Source organism: Sinocyclocheilus grahami, unplaced genomic scaffold (genome assembly GCF_001515645.1).
Source record: "Sinocyclocheilus grahami isolate Dianchi unplaced genomic scaffold, SAMN03320097.WGS_v1.1 scaffold225.1, whole genome shotgun sequence".
Taxonomy (NCBI): domain Eukaryota; kingdom Metazoa; phylum Chordata; class Actinopteri; order Cypriniformes; family Cyprinidae; genus Sinocyclocheilus; species Sinocyclocheilus grahami.
Genome location: NW_015505404.1, coordinates 1314681 through 1331897, shown reverse-complemented (window position 1 = coordinate 1331897; position 17217 = coordinate 1314681). Strand labels below are relative to the sequence as shown.

Genomic DNA, 17217 nt, shown 5'->3' with positions numbered 1-17217 from the left:
GATCTCCTTCAATCTCATAAACTCTTGATCTCTTCTCATTCAGTCTGTACACCGTCTCATTTGTATAACAACAAATCTGACTCATATCAGTACAAAATAGAGGAAGCAAACTTAGTTTCTATCTTAGCGTTGGCATGTCTTTTTTTATTTTAAGCAATGTTTCTTCAAGATAAAATTCAGGACACAAACCACAAGGTTAACCCTTGATGGAATACAGATTTATTTCACAGCTTTTGCCCATCTGTGATGCAAAAAAAAACAAAATACTTTTTCCTCAGACAAAACAGGTGGATCCTGCCTGTACGTGTGACTTCGGCTTACATTTTCTGTTGTTTTGACCAGGGTCTCTTTTAGATAGGCACACAACAGGGAAAGGAAGGTGACAAGGCTGTGCTGTGCAGGCCTTTTTAGCTTTCAAGGACAAACAACAGCACAAGGTACAGGCAAGGTGTAAATCGGAGACAGAGAAGACAGAAATACTAAGTTTGAGGAGACAAAGAAAAACTGCAAAGGACCGATGACTGATCTGTGTGGCTCAGAAGACATTTAAGAGACATTCTGGTCCCCCAAACCTGAAGTCAGCACTTGATTTGAGCAATAGACAGTTAATGTTACAGAACACAGCAAATCACTTTTTACTCTAGAATTACAAAACCCATTTGGATGTTTCTAAATCATGGTGGTTTAAGATTAAACCACAAGTTTAACGTTTCATCGTATACTCATTTTAATATTTCAAAAGATTTTATTGAAATTGCTTCTGACCCAGAATTAGGGACATTTAACTACAAAATGCACGCTTAGAAACATCATATTAGAAAACTAAATATGACTTTTCATCTAGCATTATCTTCCGCTTCCTGACGTTGAGATAAATTCAGTCAACTGTGCCCTGTCGCCATGGCAATATTGACTCTGCTGGTGTAGTATTTTCACGAGTTTTTACAAACATGTTTTGTACCTAACAGAACAAATGTTCACATTATAGCGAATTGCTGTACATTAAGAAATGTCAAACCCTTAAACAAAATGTATCGGTCAAAGAGAAGGGGTTTCCCATTTGAGGCTGTGACCTAGGCTTCTACTTTTAAAAGGGGGAATTCAAACAAAAGGATTCATGCAAGCCTAATTTATTCAAATTATACACTAAAGATGGTTAATATGAATGTCTAAATGAATCAAGAATGCATGGATACTTTGCTTTCGGTTGTTGCGAGTAATCTTGTACAAGTACTGATCTATTTTGGGAGAATATCAGTCACACAATCCATCTGAGGAGCACAGCCCATACAGATTTGCACTTTAATATTTCATGTCTGATAAGATAAAATCATAATCATGCACTCCCACAAGCTTGTTTAAAAATCAAACCTAACCATTAAATTAAATATTTATATACGAGAATAAACATGCTTCACTAACACAAACTAACTTACTTCTTCTGAATCAGAAGCCTTGATGTTCCTTTTGGAACCAGGAACCTAGGTCACAGCCTAGTGAACCAATCACTACTATGTTTACTAATACAGCACAAAAGAAACCTGACTTCACCTGTAAGTTCCTCTCCAGTCATTAAGCTGGACTAAGCCAACAAATAAAAGCAACAAGAACAGAAAATAAAATGGTATGACACATAAGAGGAGTAGTTTTCCCATAAAGTGCAGCACTGTGACCCACAGGGCTTCCGTTCGGGCAAGAGATACAGTGAGGTCAGGGACAGTCACAGACTTTCTACTTCTTCCTGTAGGCCAGCGCTCCAAAAGCCAATACTGCAGCGATGGCCACAAGGGCAGCACCGCCGTATAGCAGCACAGGGAGGTCAGAGGACTCGGGCTGTGGCACTGACTTCGTCTGCACCTCAGGAGGGGTTGGGACAGGGAGGTCGTGGGCCATGGAGGAGGCCTTTAGATCCACCTCTGAAAGTATCTCCTGCTCCAGGGTTGCTTGGACCACTTCGGATTCTAGATCAGGTGGGGGAGATGACTGTGGCTCCACAGGAGCTGGAACAGGCTGAGACTGAAGTTCAGGCTCAGGCTCAGGCACGGGAAACGAGGCAGCAGCAGGGGCAGCTGGGTGCTCTTGCTCTGAGGCTGGAGGTGGAGGGATCTCTTCCACAGTCGGCTCAGTTGCGGTTTGTACTGGCTCTGTGGTTGGTGCTTCTTCTCGCACAGCAGCGAGTTCGCTTTCACTGCCCAGCACGCTAAGTACGCTACTCTGCAGCTCCCCTTCCTCCACCGTCTCCCCATCTTCTTCTAGAAGTTCGGCATCTTCACGCTCCACGTGGACGATGTCAGAGTTCGAGGAGTTGTTCTCGCTTTGCTCCTCGACTAACGCCACTCCTTCGGCGCTGTCCAGACTCTTGGTGTCTTCTGGGTCCATCATGCCAACCTGCGCCCAAGACTCGTGTCCTGTCAGAGACACAGAAAGACTCTCTGTCTGCCAGGAAGCTGGCCCACTGCTATCTCCAAGAGTCAGTAGTGAAGCAGGAGGGCTCAGCTGATCCGAGGCCTGTTCACCTGACAGGATGTAGATGTCGTTACTGTCCTCGGCTATGATCACGCCAGGGTCCTCAGCTTCATCCAGGCTGAACACAGTGCCCTGTAATACAAGGAGTGGAAAATCAATCAGTTGGTCCATTAATTGTTTTTTTTATTCCAAATACAAATATTATATTATTTCTATTCTACTCTATTCTTCTATAAATGAGAAATGTTTCAATGAAGGACTCGTTGTCCTGCAAAGGTCCATTCCAACACCTGCTTATGTATTTTCAAGCAATCCAGAAGAGCTCGATTAGGTGCTTCAGGTGGGTTAGATTAAACTCTGCAGGATAGTGGGTTTCCAGGAGCGGAGTTGAAGACCTCTGACGTAGAAAATAACGGTTTTGGCAAGGTTTGAGTCATGAGAACAAATGTTTTAGGTTTCATTTTAAAACTGTGGTAGCCCAATGTTCGCATTTCCTTCTGTGGAAACTCCAAATGTCTAATCTCTTTCCCACCACAACAAAAACATGTAATATGTTTTTTTGTTTTTAACTGTGTGTATTTCTTTATATGGTCTTCCTGATTGTGTCTGCAAACCATTCTCATGGAGATCCACAACTGATAACCTTCACAAATAAATGTGCCTAAAAGAAGCATGATGTACACAAAAGACCTAAAAAAGAATTAATAAAATTAATTAATTAAAAAAAGGATCATGTTCTTCTCATACGATTGACATCAAATTACATGTTAGACATCCTGTTTTAATAATTTCAGAAACATTTATAGTCAGTAAAACACCAAAACTGATTTGCAAAATTATTCATTTAAATTATTTGTATTAAAATTTTTTTTCAAAAAGTGCACTACCATTCAAAGGTTAGGAGTCAGGTTGATTTTTTTTTTTTTTAAGAAATTTATTAAGGGTGCAATAAATTGATCAAAATTAGAGTAAAGATGTGTCACTCTGACAATGGCTACTTAAAACTGATATTTGCCATCACAGGAATAAATGACACTGTCATACAGTCAATATTAAAATTGAAATTAGTTATTTTTATTTTACATTGTAACTATTTATTATTTTAAATTGTAACAATATTTTACAATACTACAATTTTTATTGCATTTAATCAAATAAATGCAATTTTGAGTGTAAGCTTTAATCAAAACAAACAAAAAAAATCATACCAACCCCAAAATTTTGAAAGGTAGAGTAACTTGTTCAAATAAAATGCATGTAAAATAAAGTGATTTTTAAAAAAAAAAAATATATATATATATATATATGTGTGTGTGTGTATATAATATATATTATATACAGTGTATATGTGTATCTATATATAATATTTATGTAGATACACACACACACAAATACACAGACTTTCAAATAATACAATTATTGCAGTATGTCTTCTTTAGTACAGTAAGCAGAATTTTCTATGACAGGATCATTTGTCACTGAATTTCTTTTGCCACCCAGTGGAGTGTGAGAATAATACAGCTATAATAATAAATTCTCTCTACTTCATAGTTGACTAAACAAGATCAACTTTAAAATGCAAAGTATCAATGATGGACAGCTATTAACCGAATATGATGTTAGCTTATACTAGCTGCATTTTAGTGTATTTCGCTGATGCTTTTATTCAGTTCTCCTGGTTCTTGCGTAAAAACGGTTTAAAAAGACTAAAGACATAGAGATACAACAAGTCAAGCTGAAAAGAGTGTTGATTGGTTCTTATTTTCTAAAATTACTTGAATGAAGCTTCTTCTCTACAAATCCACAAAGACAGACCTGAGGGCAACTTTCAAAAGACCTCAACAGGAAGTGTTTTAACCCACTCTCCATCTGTATTCATGTACTGACATCCCTCCTATCTAGAGGCATGACTTTATCTTCCTCTGTCACCCACACAATGACATCACCATACAGCTGTGATATCTGCATAAGCCACAGGGCTCTGAATGTCTACCACAACTAGGTCAAGCATGCAAAACGAGCCTATTTGAATTTGAACTCATTGTCTGTAAATATGTCAGTTTGGCTCATTTGCATTAAGCAAACTTAATATACTGCCTCTTGCTTACTCATCTTAAAGGACAGTGTTCTGCTTCCTGTGCCTTTTCTGGTCTTTTAGATTTCAGTAATCCACCACAGTGCACGTGCATCTAGTTTCACATGTAATCCGGTCTCACACGAATGCTTTCAAAAACACATTAGAGCCCAGCATCTGGATTAACCTCTAATGGTCAACAGAAAGAGCACCATAAGCACACAACCAGTAGAATGCGACAGTGCCTTATATACAGTATTACTTACAATCATATATAGATAACCATCACGTGTATCCTAAAAAAATAACTAGGCCTAGTTTTATGACTTTAGAGAGTTTCCAAAGAAACCTGGAAACCCAAAACCAAAGAAATAACCATATATGGAGACAAATGTAATTTTCTTAAATCTGCATGGTAAACACAACAAACAACAGGTTATGTCAGTAAAGACAAAAGTTTGGGGTTGAGATTATACTTGTTTACTTAAAATACTTTTCCAAAAAAGAAAAGAAAAAATTGTACCAGCCCCAAATCTTCGAACGATAGTGTATAATAAATAATGTGCTGCGTAGCACTGCACATATTATGCTTGATTTACAGATGCATACACCATAATTCTAATGAAATTAATACACAAAATTATTTGTGGCAAGATACCTATTTATATGAATGTGATGGCATCATAGAGAAATAGATGGATTTAGTTGACATTAATAGTTGCATTTGCTCTCAAAAATCTTTTTTAAGCTGATTAAATAAACCCAAGAAAAAAATACTGTGAAATCCAAGCTTTCTAGGCTCTATAGACTCGAGCATTAATTAGTATGATTATGAAGTAAACTTAAAATAACAAAAATCCTATGTACATAGTCCAAATTGACAATACCTTTTTGAAACGGTGGAGTAAGATAGATGTTTCCTGCAAGATTAGGCTTGCTTTACTATCCAGAGACTGTCTAAAAATGAAGTTATGCTTTAAGGCGTGTTCTCTTAAGTGAGCTTTGGGTGCCTATACACCACTCCACCTTAAGTACATGTACCCACCCTCACCTGAAGACAAAAACTCATGCAAGCCTGCCAAACTCAAATGCTTTCGCATTCAAACATGAAATATTGAAGACCGGGTGCAGAGCATACAACCTGTGGAGTGGTAACCATTTGGTAATACTGTGCTACTAAAGTATGTGAACTAATGTGTCATGTGATGGCATCATAGAGAAATAGATGGATTTAGTTGACATTAATAGTTGCATTTGCTCTCAAAAATCTTTTTTAAGCTGATTAAATAAACCCAAGAAAAAAAATACTGTGAAATCCAAGCTTTCTAGGCTCTATAGACTCGAGCATTAATTAGTATGATTATGAAGTAAACTTAAAATAACAAAAATCCTATGTACATAGTCCAAATTGACAATACCTTTTTGAAACGGTGGAGTAAGATAGATGTTTCCTGCAAGATTAGGCTTGCTTTACTATCCAGAGACTGTCTAAAAATGAAGTTATGCTTTAAGGCGTGTTCTCTTAAGTGAGCTTTGGGTGCCTATACACCACTCCACCTTAAGTACATGTACCCACCCTCACCTGAAGACAAAAACTCATGCAAGCCTGCCAAACTCAAATGCTTTCGCATTCAAACATGAAATATTGAAGACCGGGTGCAGAGCATACAACCTGTGGAGTGGTAACCATTTGGTAATACTGTGCTACTAAAGTATGTGAACTAATGTGTATACTAAACATATGCTAGTACAGTTCAATAAAGTGGGGGGGGTCAATTATATTTTTTAATGTTATTGAAAGAAGTCTCCTATATGCTCACTGAGGCTACATTTTTTGATCAAAAATACAATACAACAGTAATATTGTGAAATATATTACAATTTAACTAGAATTTTTGTTAAATATTTTAGGAACAGCATTTATTTGAAATGGAGAACTTTTGTCACATCATAAATGTCTTTACTGTCACTTTTGAGCAACTGCTAAATAAAAGTATTAATTGTATTAAAAAAAAATCGTACTGATCCCAAACTTTTGAATGGTAATGTGCATAATTGTTGATGTGGATACATTCTGCATCAGAATTACTGTAACCTTCTAGACAGTATATACAACATTTTACACACTTGTAAGGCAGTTTCTACTGTTAAGGCATCCGCAACAAAGATAAACATATCTTGTCTGTTGAGGGTGCACCATAGATTTCCACATACTGTACCATTCGCCTGTGAATGCTGAACTGCGTCTGCTGATATTTAGACGACCAGTTTGCCCACTGCATCATGCAACCTACTGGTGAGAAGTCGCCACATAAACCTGCTCATTCATTGATAGAGCATTAGCTTGACTGGTAATGAGTTAACATTCCCTCCTTTTAAAACATCTAAACATATCCTAAATGTACATAAGCAAATATTTTAGATTATTAAACTACATTCAAACCAACTTAGGATACTTAGGTGAAAGATTCTTCTGGATCTCCCACAGGATGTCAAGCATACAGGTCACCATCTCAACTAGCACTGTGAATAGTTTGGCGGCAGTCAAACTGGGACAGCCTTGCTCCAGCTGATTCATAGGAGGATTTATCAGATTTATTTCTGTTCTTCATCTCTGGAGTGTGTGGGGGTGGCGTATGTCCTCTGTTTGTGTGATGAGAGCAGTACATCGCCTGTAAAATGTAGTTATGTAAGAAGCCGGGCTGTGCGATGTGCCGGGTGATGCGACCTGATGTGGCTCAAGCTCCGCTCTCAGCACCTACTGATATACAGACAGGGGCACACTACTTTTGTAGCGATTTGACTGTACCAGTACAACAGGAGTCAAATTACATCACATCAAGCCATCTCAAGAATCTTTGCTGTGCCATGTGACACAGACACCCTTAAGGTCAACTCTGTGTTACGTACAGAACAGACAGAGGGATAGGATGGGGATAAAGGGGTGGGGCAACTCACAAGACAAAATGTCCCACACAAACCCGGTTTCTGTTACCCCTACTGAATGCTTTCCCTTGACCTATAGGAGTTTGTTGTGATCAGAGCAGACAGCATGATTCAGCGGGAACATGTCATTGACTTGCTGTATTTTGGTTTTCAAAATGGCTTCTCGCTGGGTTTTGCAGAAAAGACACACAGATTCCTTCTCATTCACGTCACTGGCTTCGGGTCTCATTCATTATATTATTTTCTGTATAATCGTGCATTAAAACCATGCATGCATGAATTGTCAGCGACCTGATGTGGCTCAAGCTCCGCTCTCAGCACCTACTGATATACAGACAGGGGCGCACTACTTTTGTAGCGATTTGTCTGTACCAGTACAACAGGAGTCAAATTACATCACATCAAGCCATCTCAAGAATCTTTGCTGTGCCATGTGACACAGACACCCTTAAGGTCAACTCTGTGTTACGTACAGAACAGACAGAGGGATAGGAAGGGGATAAAGGGGTGGGGCAACTCACAAGACAAAATGTCCCACACAAACCCGGTTTCTGTTACCCCTACTGAATGCTTTCCCTTGACCTATAGGAGTTTGTTGTGATCAGAGCAGACAGCATGATTCAGCGGGAACATGTCATTGACTTGCTGTATTTTGGTTTTCAAAATGGCTTCTCGCTGAGTTTTGCAGAAAAGACACACAGATTCCTTCTCATTCACGTCACTGGCTTCGGGTCTCATTCATTAAATTATTTTCTGTATAATCGTGCATTAAAACCATGAATTGCATGCATGAATTGTCACACTATACTGCTTCAACAATTTATGCATGGATGCTTTAGCAAACACTTCATTGTCATGTTTCACGAACGAGGCCTATTTTAATGTTTTATTCTCTATAACAATTATTGTGCTTTCGCGAAGGTGCAAAAAAAACGAATGATTGCCCGAAACACAATTATATTCAGCTAAAAGCAGAACTGAGCAAACAGAGTCACTCCAGGTTTTGCAGAAAAGACACACAGATTCCTTCTCATTCACGTCACTGGCTTCGGGTCTCATTCATTATATTATTTTCTGTATAATCGTGCATTAAAACCATGCATGCATGAATTGTCACACTATACTGCTTCAACAATTTATGCATGGATGCTTTAGCAAACACTTCATTGTCATGTTTCACGAACGAGGCCTATTTTAATGTTTTATTCTCTATAACAATTATTGTGCTTTCGCGAAGGTGCAAAAAAAACGAATGATTGCCCGAAACACAATTATATTCAGCTAAAAGCAGAACTGAGCAAACAGAGTCACTCCAACTGCGGTCATTTCTACACTAAAACAGGTTAAATATTAAATTAAATATTTACAGACTGGCCTATTTAACGGACTGGAGAATTAAACCTTGTGAGTGTCCTTGTGTTTGCTATTTTATTATCCATTTACAACAGTCACTACGTGACGGAGAGCAAGAAAGAGGTCAAAAAGACCTAAATCCATAACATTTATATTGTTTTGCGCAAATGGAACACAAGAGAATAATCTCACCTGATCCAGACACCTAGAAGAAACCAGCTGTCCTACCTGCCTTTGTTCGTCTCCCAAGTGCGCAGAACTCCAGCAGTGACCACAAGGAAATGAAGTGAATGAGTGTCAGAGAGAAAGTATAGACAGGATAAAGGCTGCTGTCAAGAGTAATAGGGCTGGAACTGCTGAGCAGGAGGTCTGGTTTGTTTGCACACGGTCTCCTCCTCCTGGTCAGACTCCTCCCAGCTGCATTCAAACTCTCACAGATGCTTATCCCGTATCATCTATGTCAACGCTCTCGCTCCATCACTGGAATGTGGTCCTGTACTGAGCGGCAGTATAAAGCAATGGTCTCCCCTCCTCTCTGTGTCAGTGTCAACGGTGCACTAATTAAATTAATCCTTCTGACTGAGTTCTTCAGCTGAGTCTTTCATACGGACGGCCCTCATCTGAGATACAGTGTGACCTAAATAGGATGTTATAAACAAACAAGACCTTCCCTCATGCTTTTCGACATCATCAGACAGAAGTGAAGAGCTTTTCTCATAAAACATTTGCATGAGGGTATGATAGCCTTCTGAAACGAACATCTTGAGTTTGAACTATCAAATTACATACAATTACATTTTGATAAGATGAATGGGAATGAGCGTGCACATTATGCAAAACATTAAGTTGAAGAGTACTTCTTCATTATGACCATAAACAAATATGCTCTTGATCACAATGACTTGACAGAAACATCATAAAGTTAGCACATCCATAAAGGTGAAAAGGTGAAAGTGTTGATGAAACACTACGTAAAGATATGTTGACCATCATGTGGCCGCATAATGCGTTTAAAAAACAAAAAGAAAAATCATAAACACAGCTCTAGCTCCCTCTCCTGACAGGAGTCTTGAAAACACAGTGAATGACCATTCCTCCCCAGTTTTGCCTTTTTAACTGACCTGAACCTCTTTAAAGGGGTCATATGACGTTGCTAAAAAGAACATTATTTTGTGTATTTGGTGTAATGCAATGTGTTTATGCGGTTTAAGGTTAAAAAAACTCATTATTTTCCACATACTGTACAATATTGTTTCTCCTCTATGCCCCTCCTTTCTGAAACGCATCAATTTTTACACAGTTCATCGTTCTGAAAAGCGAGGTGTTCTCTGATTGGCCAGCTATCCAGTGCGTTGTGATTGGCCGAATGCCTCAAGCGTGTGACGGAAATGTTACGCCCCTTAGCATACTGTGATGCCGTCTCCCAGCAGGACGAGACAAAACCAATAAAACCCATTACAAATGAGGCATTTGTTGCATCCAGTGGGGACATAATTACTGATTATAATGACTTATACTGTCTTTTTACGCATTGCATTGCATCGCGCTGCGTAAACATAAAACCATGTCTGCATTCGTGATCGGAAAAACAACAAACAACAAGCGCTACTCTACACTGCTCAAAACTCGCGTTTGAATCATCAGTGGCAAATTATTTAAATATAAAAAACGTACTTGCAGGCTGTGAGTCAGAAGTGCCAGACTGTCCTTGCAAAGTTGGAACTGCCCAACTTTATAGAAACAGCCTTTGTGCCACAGACGCATTGTAGGCTACTGGTTCAGGAAACAGTGCTCATCCTCCATAAAATGCACTACACACATCTGAATATTTGGGGTGAACTGTTCTGGAACAATGCTGTAAATACAACTTAACCACTGATTTCTAGTTGTGTCCTCTTTTGGAAGGCCATACAAAGTAGTTTCACTTTCACAACGAAACACACAGTGACTCCACAATATGGCAGCGGCGGCAACAGCAAGAATAAACGCCTTCTTTCTTTGCGTGAACATTTGGGCGGCGTTATGCAAATCTTCCCACATCGTGACGTAGATATGTGGGGGCGTGTTAGAACGAGACGTTTTAGGTAGGCGTGGTTGACTCTTAACTTTTATAAAGAATATCTCTTTGGATTTGAGACTTTAGTCTTTGCAACTTTACAGATCTTCTTTATGCACCAAGAGTTTGTAACACTCCAAAGAGAAAGGAAAAATTTTAAATCGCATCATATGACCCCTTTAAGGCAGTGGCTCTTAACCAGGGGGACAGGACTTAGTAGGAGGCCCTCAGGATGAATTATTCAAATTAATATATTATCATCAATACAATTAATATTCATATTACTAATAAAAAGTAAAAATAATGTAACTTTTTTTCTCTCTCTCAACGACTAGTTTTTCCCAGTTTTACTTTATAAATGAGATTGTAGTAGAAACACTGGAGAAAATATCCTGATTTGTGTTGGACAATAGAGACCTTTCAGTCAAAAAGGTCAAGAAACACTGCTTTAAGGGACACCCAGTTAGACACTTATACTGTCATGTGTTTCATAAGTTGCTAACAGGTTGCTGAGACTTTCATTGAGCTTTGTGCTGCATTAATTCTGTGAACTCCCATAACGCACAACTGCACCACAAAGGGAGACATAATCTGCATAACTAATAGAAAAAAAGTGATATGGAAACAAACCGGCTATATCATACAGATCCATCCTAGGGATGTAACGGTATGAAAATTTCTTATCACGATTATAGTGACCAAAACGATCACGGTTATCAGTGTTATCACGGTATTGTTAAAATGTGCTGGAAATGTTCAAAAAGTTTTACATTTAAAATCAACAAATAAACGTAAGCAAACAAATAAAATTAGTTTTTGTTTGCATAATTAAAACAATAACATTGCCAATGATGTCCGGATTTTAAATGACAACATGACTGACAACAGTTTATCTAATAGCATGTTCAAATATCTAATGTAAATGTTCAAATAAAGCTTTGAAAAAGTTTCATAAATGGTAAATCTCACATTTCAGCTTTTAAAAAAAGAAAAGGGTCAAGTCAAAATGACAATTGATTAATAAATGATTATATGTATTTATCTGCTCCATAAATAATACTCGATACCTTATTGTTTAAATGTGTAGAATCCACATAAGCTTGTTTTTCATCAACCGGTCAAAATGTACAGCAGGGCATGCTAATTCGGTCCGTTTTTTGATCTACACACCTTTCACTTTTTAAGACTAAAACAAAAGATGGATTCATTGTTATTCTTAATTAAAAAGCATAACAACAATAAAACAGTAAGATACAATGACAAACTAGCTTATAAAACATTTATTAACAAAAACGAATAAGACGAGGCATGGCATACACCACATGCTGTATTATATACAGACTAATAAATTACAGAACATTTAGCAAACACTGAGGAATCAAATAAATAAAAAAGAGAGCCTACATAGCATAACGTGAGGTAAACCGCAAAGATAACAAGCTTTTCAAAATGAAAACAAAAAGAAAAGTAAAACTAAACTGGCTGTCGGTGACAGTGCTAGCATGTTTTTGTCCCACAAGAATACCAACATGTTCACCTTTGGTTTAAGAAGTGGTCTTTTACTTTACTTTAGCATGAAACCCATCCATCGTTTCCTCAATATTTGCGTAATTTTTGTGCGCTCCTGACGCGGCGAGTATAAACCAGGTTCTACACTCGAAGCGCTGCGCAGCTCAAACGAGTCACGCGGTTTCGTTATGCTTTCAGTTTCGTTTGCCGTTTGATGTTTCACATATGCAACAGATATGGCAGAGCTTATGAGTTAAACAATGCGGTGGTCGCGCCAGTGCGACTGCACACAAAATATAGTCGCACCAGCAGAAAACATGAACGCAAAATGCGCCCAGTTGGTCGCACACTGGAGCCCTGTGCAGTACAGTATTTATTTATCCTCAGTTGTTCAAATCGCGGTAATCGAATACGGTTATACTGATAATTAAAATGTGAAACGGTAATACAAACCGTGGGGTATTTTATCACGATTTATCGTCAAACCGGCAATCGTTACATCCCTAATCCATCCACATCCCCCATCAAATATAAGTCACTCACCCATCCTCGCTGCTCAATGATGAAGTCTGCTTGCCATTCCTCAAGGTAACGCAAACCATAATGTAGCAGAGTTTCCAGTGGATGCCCCTCATTCTGCAGCGCTTGTAACAATACTAAGGGTACCAACACCTAAACAGAGCAACACAATGACAAAATAAGGAAATGAAGGACAGACATTCACGATTCTGTGAAACTTCCTAATTGCCTTCACGGTGCTGAGTTTTTTGGATTACCTTGCTCCATCCTCCTTGAGCATGAGAGGACACCTCCTCCACCGCTGCTCTGAAGTGCTCAAACTCCAAATCACTGCATGAGAGGCACATACATTACGAATATTTCTCTGCATTAATTTGAATTTGCTTGTTCTTCAGAAAAACATCAGCATAACATATGTTGAAAGCTTTAGTCAATATTTAAGTTCAATGTCAAGAATGAACTCATTTGAAGCAAACTTATGATAACGGTGTGTGCAGGCTGTTTACACAATGCATTTTTCTGGCATAATTAATTTATTACATTTATATAGCGCTTTTCTAGGCACTCAAAGCGCTTTACATTGTCAGGGGGTATCTCCTCATCCACCACCAGTGTGCAGCATCCACCTGGATGATGCGATGGCAGCCATAGTGCGCCAGAACGCCCACCACAAACTAGCTTATTGGTGGAGAGGAGACAGAGTGATGAAGCCAATCAGTAGATATGGGGATTGTTAGGAGGCCATGATGATCAGAGGCCAATGGGCACATTTGGCCAGGATGCCAAGGTCACACCTCTACTCTTTTCGAAAGACATCCTGGGATTTTTAATGACCACAGAGAGTCAGGACCTAGGTTTAACATCTCATCCGAAGGACGGTGCTTGTTGACTGTATAGTGTCCCCGTCACTACACTGGGGCATTAGGACCCATACAGACCACAGGGTGAGCACCCCCTGCTGGCCTCACTAACACCTCTTCCAGCAGCAACCTAGTTTATCTGCCAAGTACGTTACTAGATCTTTTTTCCAACTATTAAAATTGTCTAGGAATTTCCCTGGATATTTAAAAGGACCTGTTCAGAAGCGTGTGAGTGGCGGAGAACAGGTGTGTGTCTAGGTCCCGTGAGACGCGGTCCCCCAGCACTGCCAGGCTGTCTTCTATGGAGCTTTCTGGATTGGCTGGACTGAACACTGGGGATGTGAGCTGATCAAAACCAGTCCTGGAAAAAGCTGAGCAGAAAAAGAGGCAGATGACTTAAACTATGATCCAGATTTCAGATTCATTTTATCACGAAAATACAGTGTAATAACAAGAAACATCTTACAGGCTGCAATTTCCTCTTCCAGCTGCTTCATTTCATTCTCAATCTGTTTCTTTAGGCTGCTGTTCCGCTCTCTTTCCACTTCCTGTGTAGAATGGCTCTCTGCTGCATAGAATCATAACACAAAAAAGTTTTTAGTATATAACTAAATATGAATAATTATAATTTCTCTTATTTTGATGTAATCATTTACCTGGTCAAGGGTGACCAAAATGCATTTCCTTATTTAGTACTTTATTTTATTTAATTTTTTTAAGAAAATAAGAGTTTACTGACTATTCATTTGTAAATCTATACAGACAAAATAATGAATGCAAGATACATTAACAGCTGGAATTTTGGAGCAATAACTATTTGAAATAATAACCTTGATTACATTTTTTTTTTTATTCATACATTTGGTGTAAACAAAACATGTAAGCATTATTATATTTTCATCAGCTCCTTCGGCAATCTTGTTTATTTGAACCTTGATGCAAATATATTAAGCCAACACCAGCCAGATAACCCCAGGAATTATTCTTTAGCTGAATAATTTTCTACATGACAAATTAAATTAATGATGAAACTGAGCCAAAGATACGGACAGTAACACAGATGCACTCATTTTCTCAAAATACAGTACTAATGGACTTCAATAACCCTTAAACAATCCAATAGATCTATTTATTATCAGCGGAGGTTGACTTTTGCAAAGCAGGATGTAGGGGCAACACAATGTGAATTTTGGATGAAATATTATTAGCATCCATTTCATTTTGTATTCAACAGAAACTAGCACTATTACTATTAGATTTAGAACTTACATAATGACCAGTATATTCAGCACACAACCTGACACACAACAGAATGACAATACAGAGTCAAACTCAGCACTTTTGAACATAATGTTAAAACATATCATGCACTCCAGATAGTATATGTAAATAGCAAAAAGAAAATTAAGCCTGATTTATTACCATTTCCCCAAAAACATTCTCATGTGTCCAGGTAATTCTGATTATTCCACTCTTACTATATTTTAATACGTTATTAGAAACAATTCTGTAATACAGTGGCTGTAATACAACTGGCTTTTTCTGTGGTGTCTTAAACCATTGCGTGGCTATTCATTCATACACTGATGAATTATTTAGTGTTTGAGCAGGCCCAGGCTTTCAGCTCTCTCAACCACACAGACCCAGTGAATGACTACAAAAAGAAGTGTTAGAGAGGGAAAGAAACTGATTTAGAGAGAGTGTGTATAAAATGACTGAAGCAGACAAAGCCTTTTTCAACATTACAAAAGTTGACTCTCATTGACTTTTCCCAGACTGGGCCAGTCTTTGGTCAGTTTGGTTCAGGCTGAGCTTCGCTCTGAACAGTGGCATGTGAACAAGCCAACGTTGATCGCATATGACAGTCTGTCAGAGAGCAGAGTGGCTCGAGTGGAAAGAGGGATCAGAAGCTATTTTCAAAGCTGACTGAATGAAAACCAGAGCAGGACACAGGACATTCCTCATTGAACCGCTGAAATGCCCAAGGCTTCAAAATCTCCAACAGGCAGCTTAAGCCCATACCATCCTCTGTAATAAAGTCAAACTGACTAACTGTCAGTGACAAACTTTATGTGCGCTTTGCATCCACTTATAAACTCCACAAGGACTAAATAAAAAAAAACGTAAAAGTCAATATTCATGAGTCTCCTCTAAACAAAATGCCATGGACTGTTTCGAAGCGAGAATCGGACACAAAACATATAGGCTAAATGATACCAACAGAACCAAATTTGCCAACTGTATATGGACTGCGACAAGTATAGACAAAACATGTACTCTGAAGGATTTGTTAATGCATTACTTGCAAAACCTGCAGGCATTTTTCAATCAAATTACACTGGTTACGGCACTTTGTATACAGTACTTTGAGTTACAGTCCATGTTCAAGGGCAAAATGGAGATTCCTGGAGCAGGAATGTGACCTCAGTAACTGTAGACAAACCCTACTAGAGACAGAAACTGTAATGGTGTAAAGTTTCAAAACTTCTACACTTTTTCATCAGTGTCATTACTTCTACAGGAATTTTGTATTGCATAAAACAGAAAATGTGCTTTCTTGCATTACAATATACAACTGCTTGCTGTTTTCCTACATAAGCGAGACAAACGTACCACTGAAGGTTTTGTCATTGTTTTAAGATTAAATTAAACTCCTTATGATTCTTGCCAGGCAAGCAGGCAGTTTGTACATACTGAATTGTGGATGCGAGTTCTTACCCTCCGCGGTCTCTGAGGGTCTTGATCTTGACGGCGGGAGCAGGCTGAGGTAGCTGAGGATGACATACTTGGTCTCATAGTGAAATCCTTCAGGCACTGTGGCGCAGGAGCCAGAGGCAGCCATTGAAGAGAAACGTTAGACTCTCAGGGACATGCACGACCAAATGACAGCGTTCACAAGTCCTAGAACAAACAAACACTTTATAAGGCATAAGTTAGTCCTACAATTTGGGGAACTTCTGGCATCTGCTCCACTAAGAAAAACAAAAGCTATAAGTATGTGAACATAAACCATGTTATTATAACCTTAAAGGGGTCATATGATGCAGCTATTTTGTGTATTTGGTGTAATGAAATGTTTATGTGGTTTAAAGTTAAAAAAACACATTATTTTCCACATACTGTACATTATTGTTTCTCCTCTATGCCACGCCTCATCGGTCTGAAAAAGCGAGGTGTGCTGTGATTGGCCAGCTATCCAATGCGTTGTGATTGGCCGAATTCCTCAAGCATGAGACGGAAATGTTACGCCCCTCACATACTGTTTATGCCGTGTCCGGCCGGAGCGACGAGACAAAAACATTAAAACCCATTATAAACGAGGCAATATTCTGTGTGGACTGACCAATCAGAGGCATAAATTTTGAGCAGGAGAAACTTTCTTTGTCTCTTGTTTATGGCTCATTTGCATGTTTTATGGCAGGGCTGGGACCTCT

The 17217-nt window shown here is 38.7% G+C and overlaps 1 protein-coding gene across 2 annotated transcripts in view; it reads right to left on the bottom strand.

Moving 5' to 3' along the window:
* Positions 1-132: 132 nt before the first annotated feature.
* bcl2l13 (BCL2 like 13) overlaps positions 133-17217 on the bottom strand; it is a 25533-nt gene continuing 8448 nt past the window's right edge. For both annotated transcript variants that reach the window (XM_016287818.1, XM_016287817.1), the window contains exons 2-7: positions 16502-16684; positions 14250-14351; positions 13998-14154; positions 13181-13253; positions 12948-13076; positions 133-2598 (exon numbers count right to left, since the gene is read on the bottom strand). In XM_016287818.1, coding sequence (XP_016143304.1) covers positions 1732-2598; positions 12948-13076; positions 13181-13253; positions 13998-14154; positions 14250-14351; positions 16502-16625 — 1452 coding nt within the window. In that variant the 5' untranslated portion in view covers positions 16626-16684 and the 3' untranslated portion in view covers positions 133-1731. The remainder of the gene's footprint in view (positions 2599-12947; positions 13077-13180; positions 13254-13997; positions 14155-14249; positions 14352-16501; positions 16685-17217) is intronic.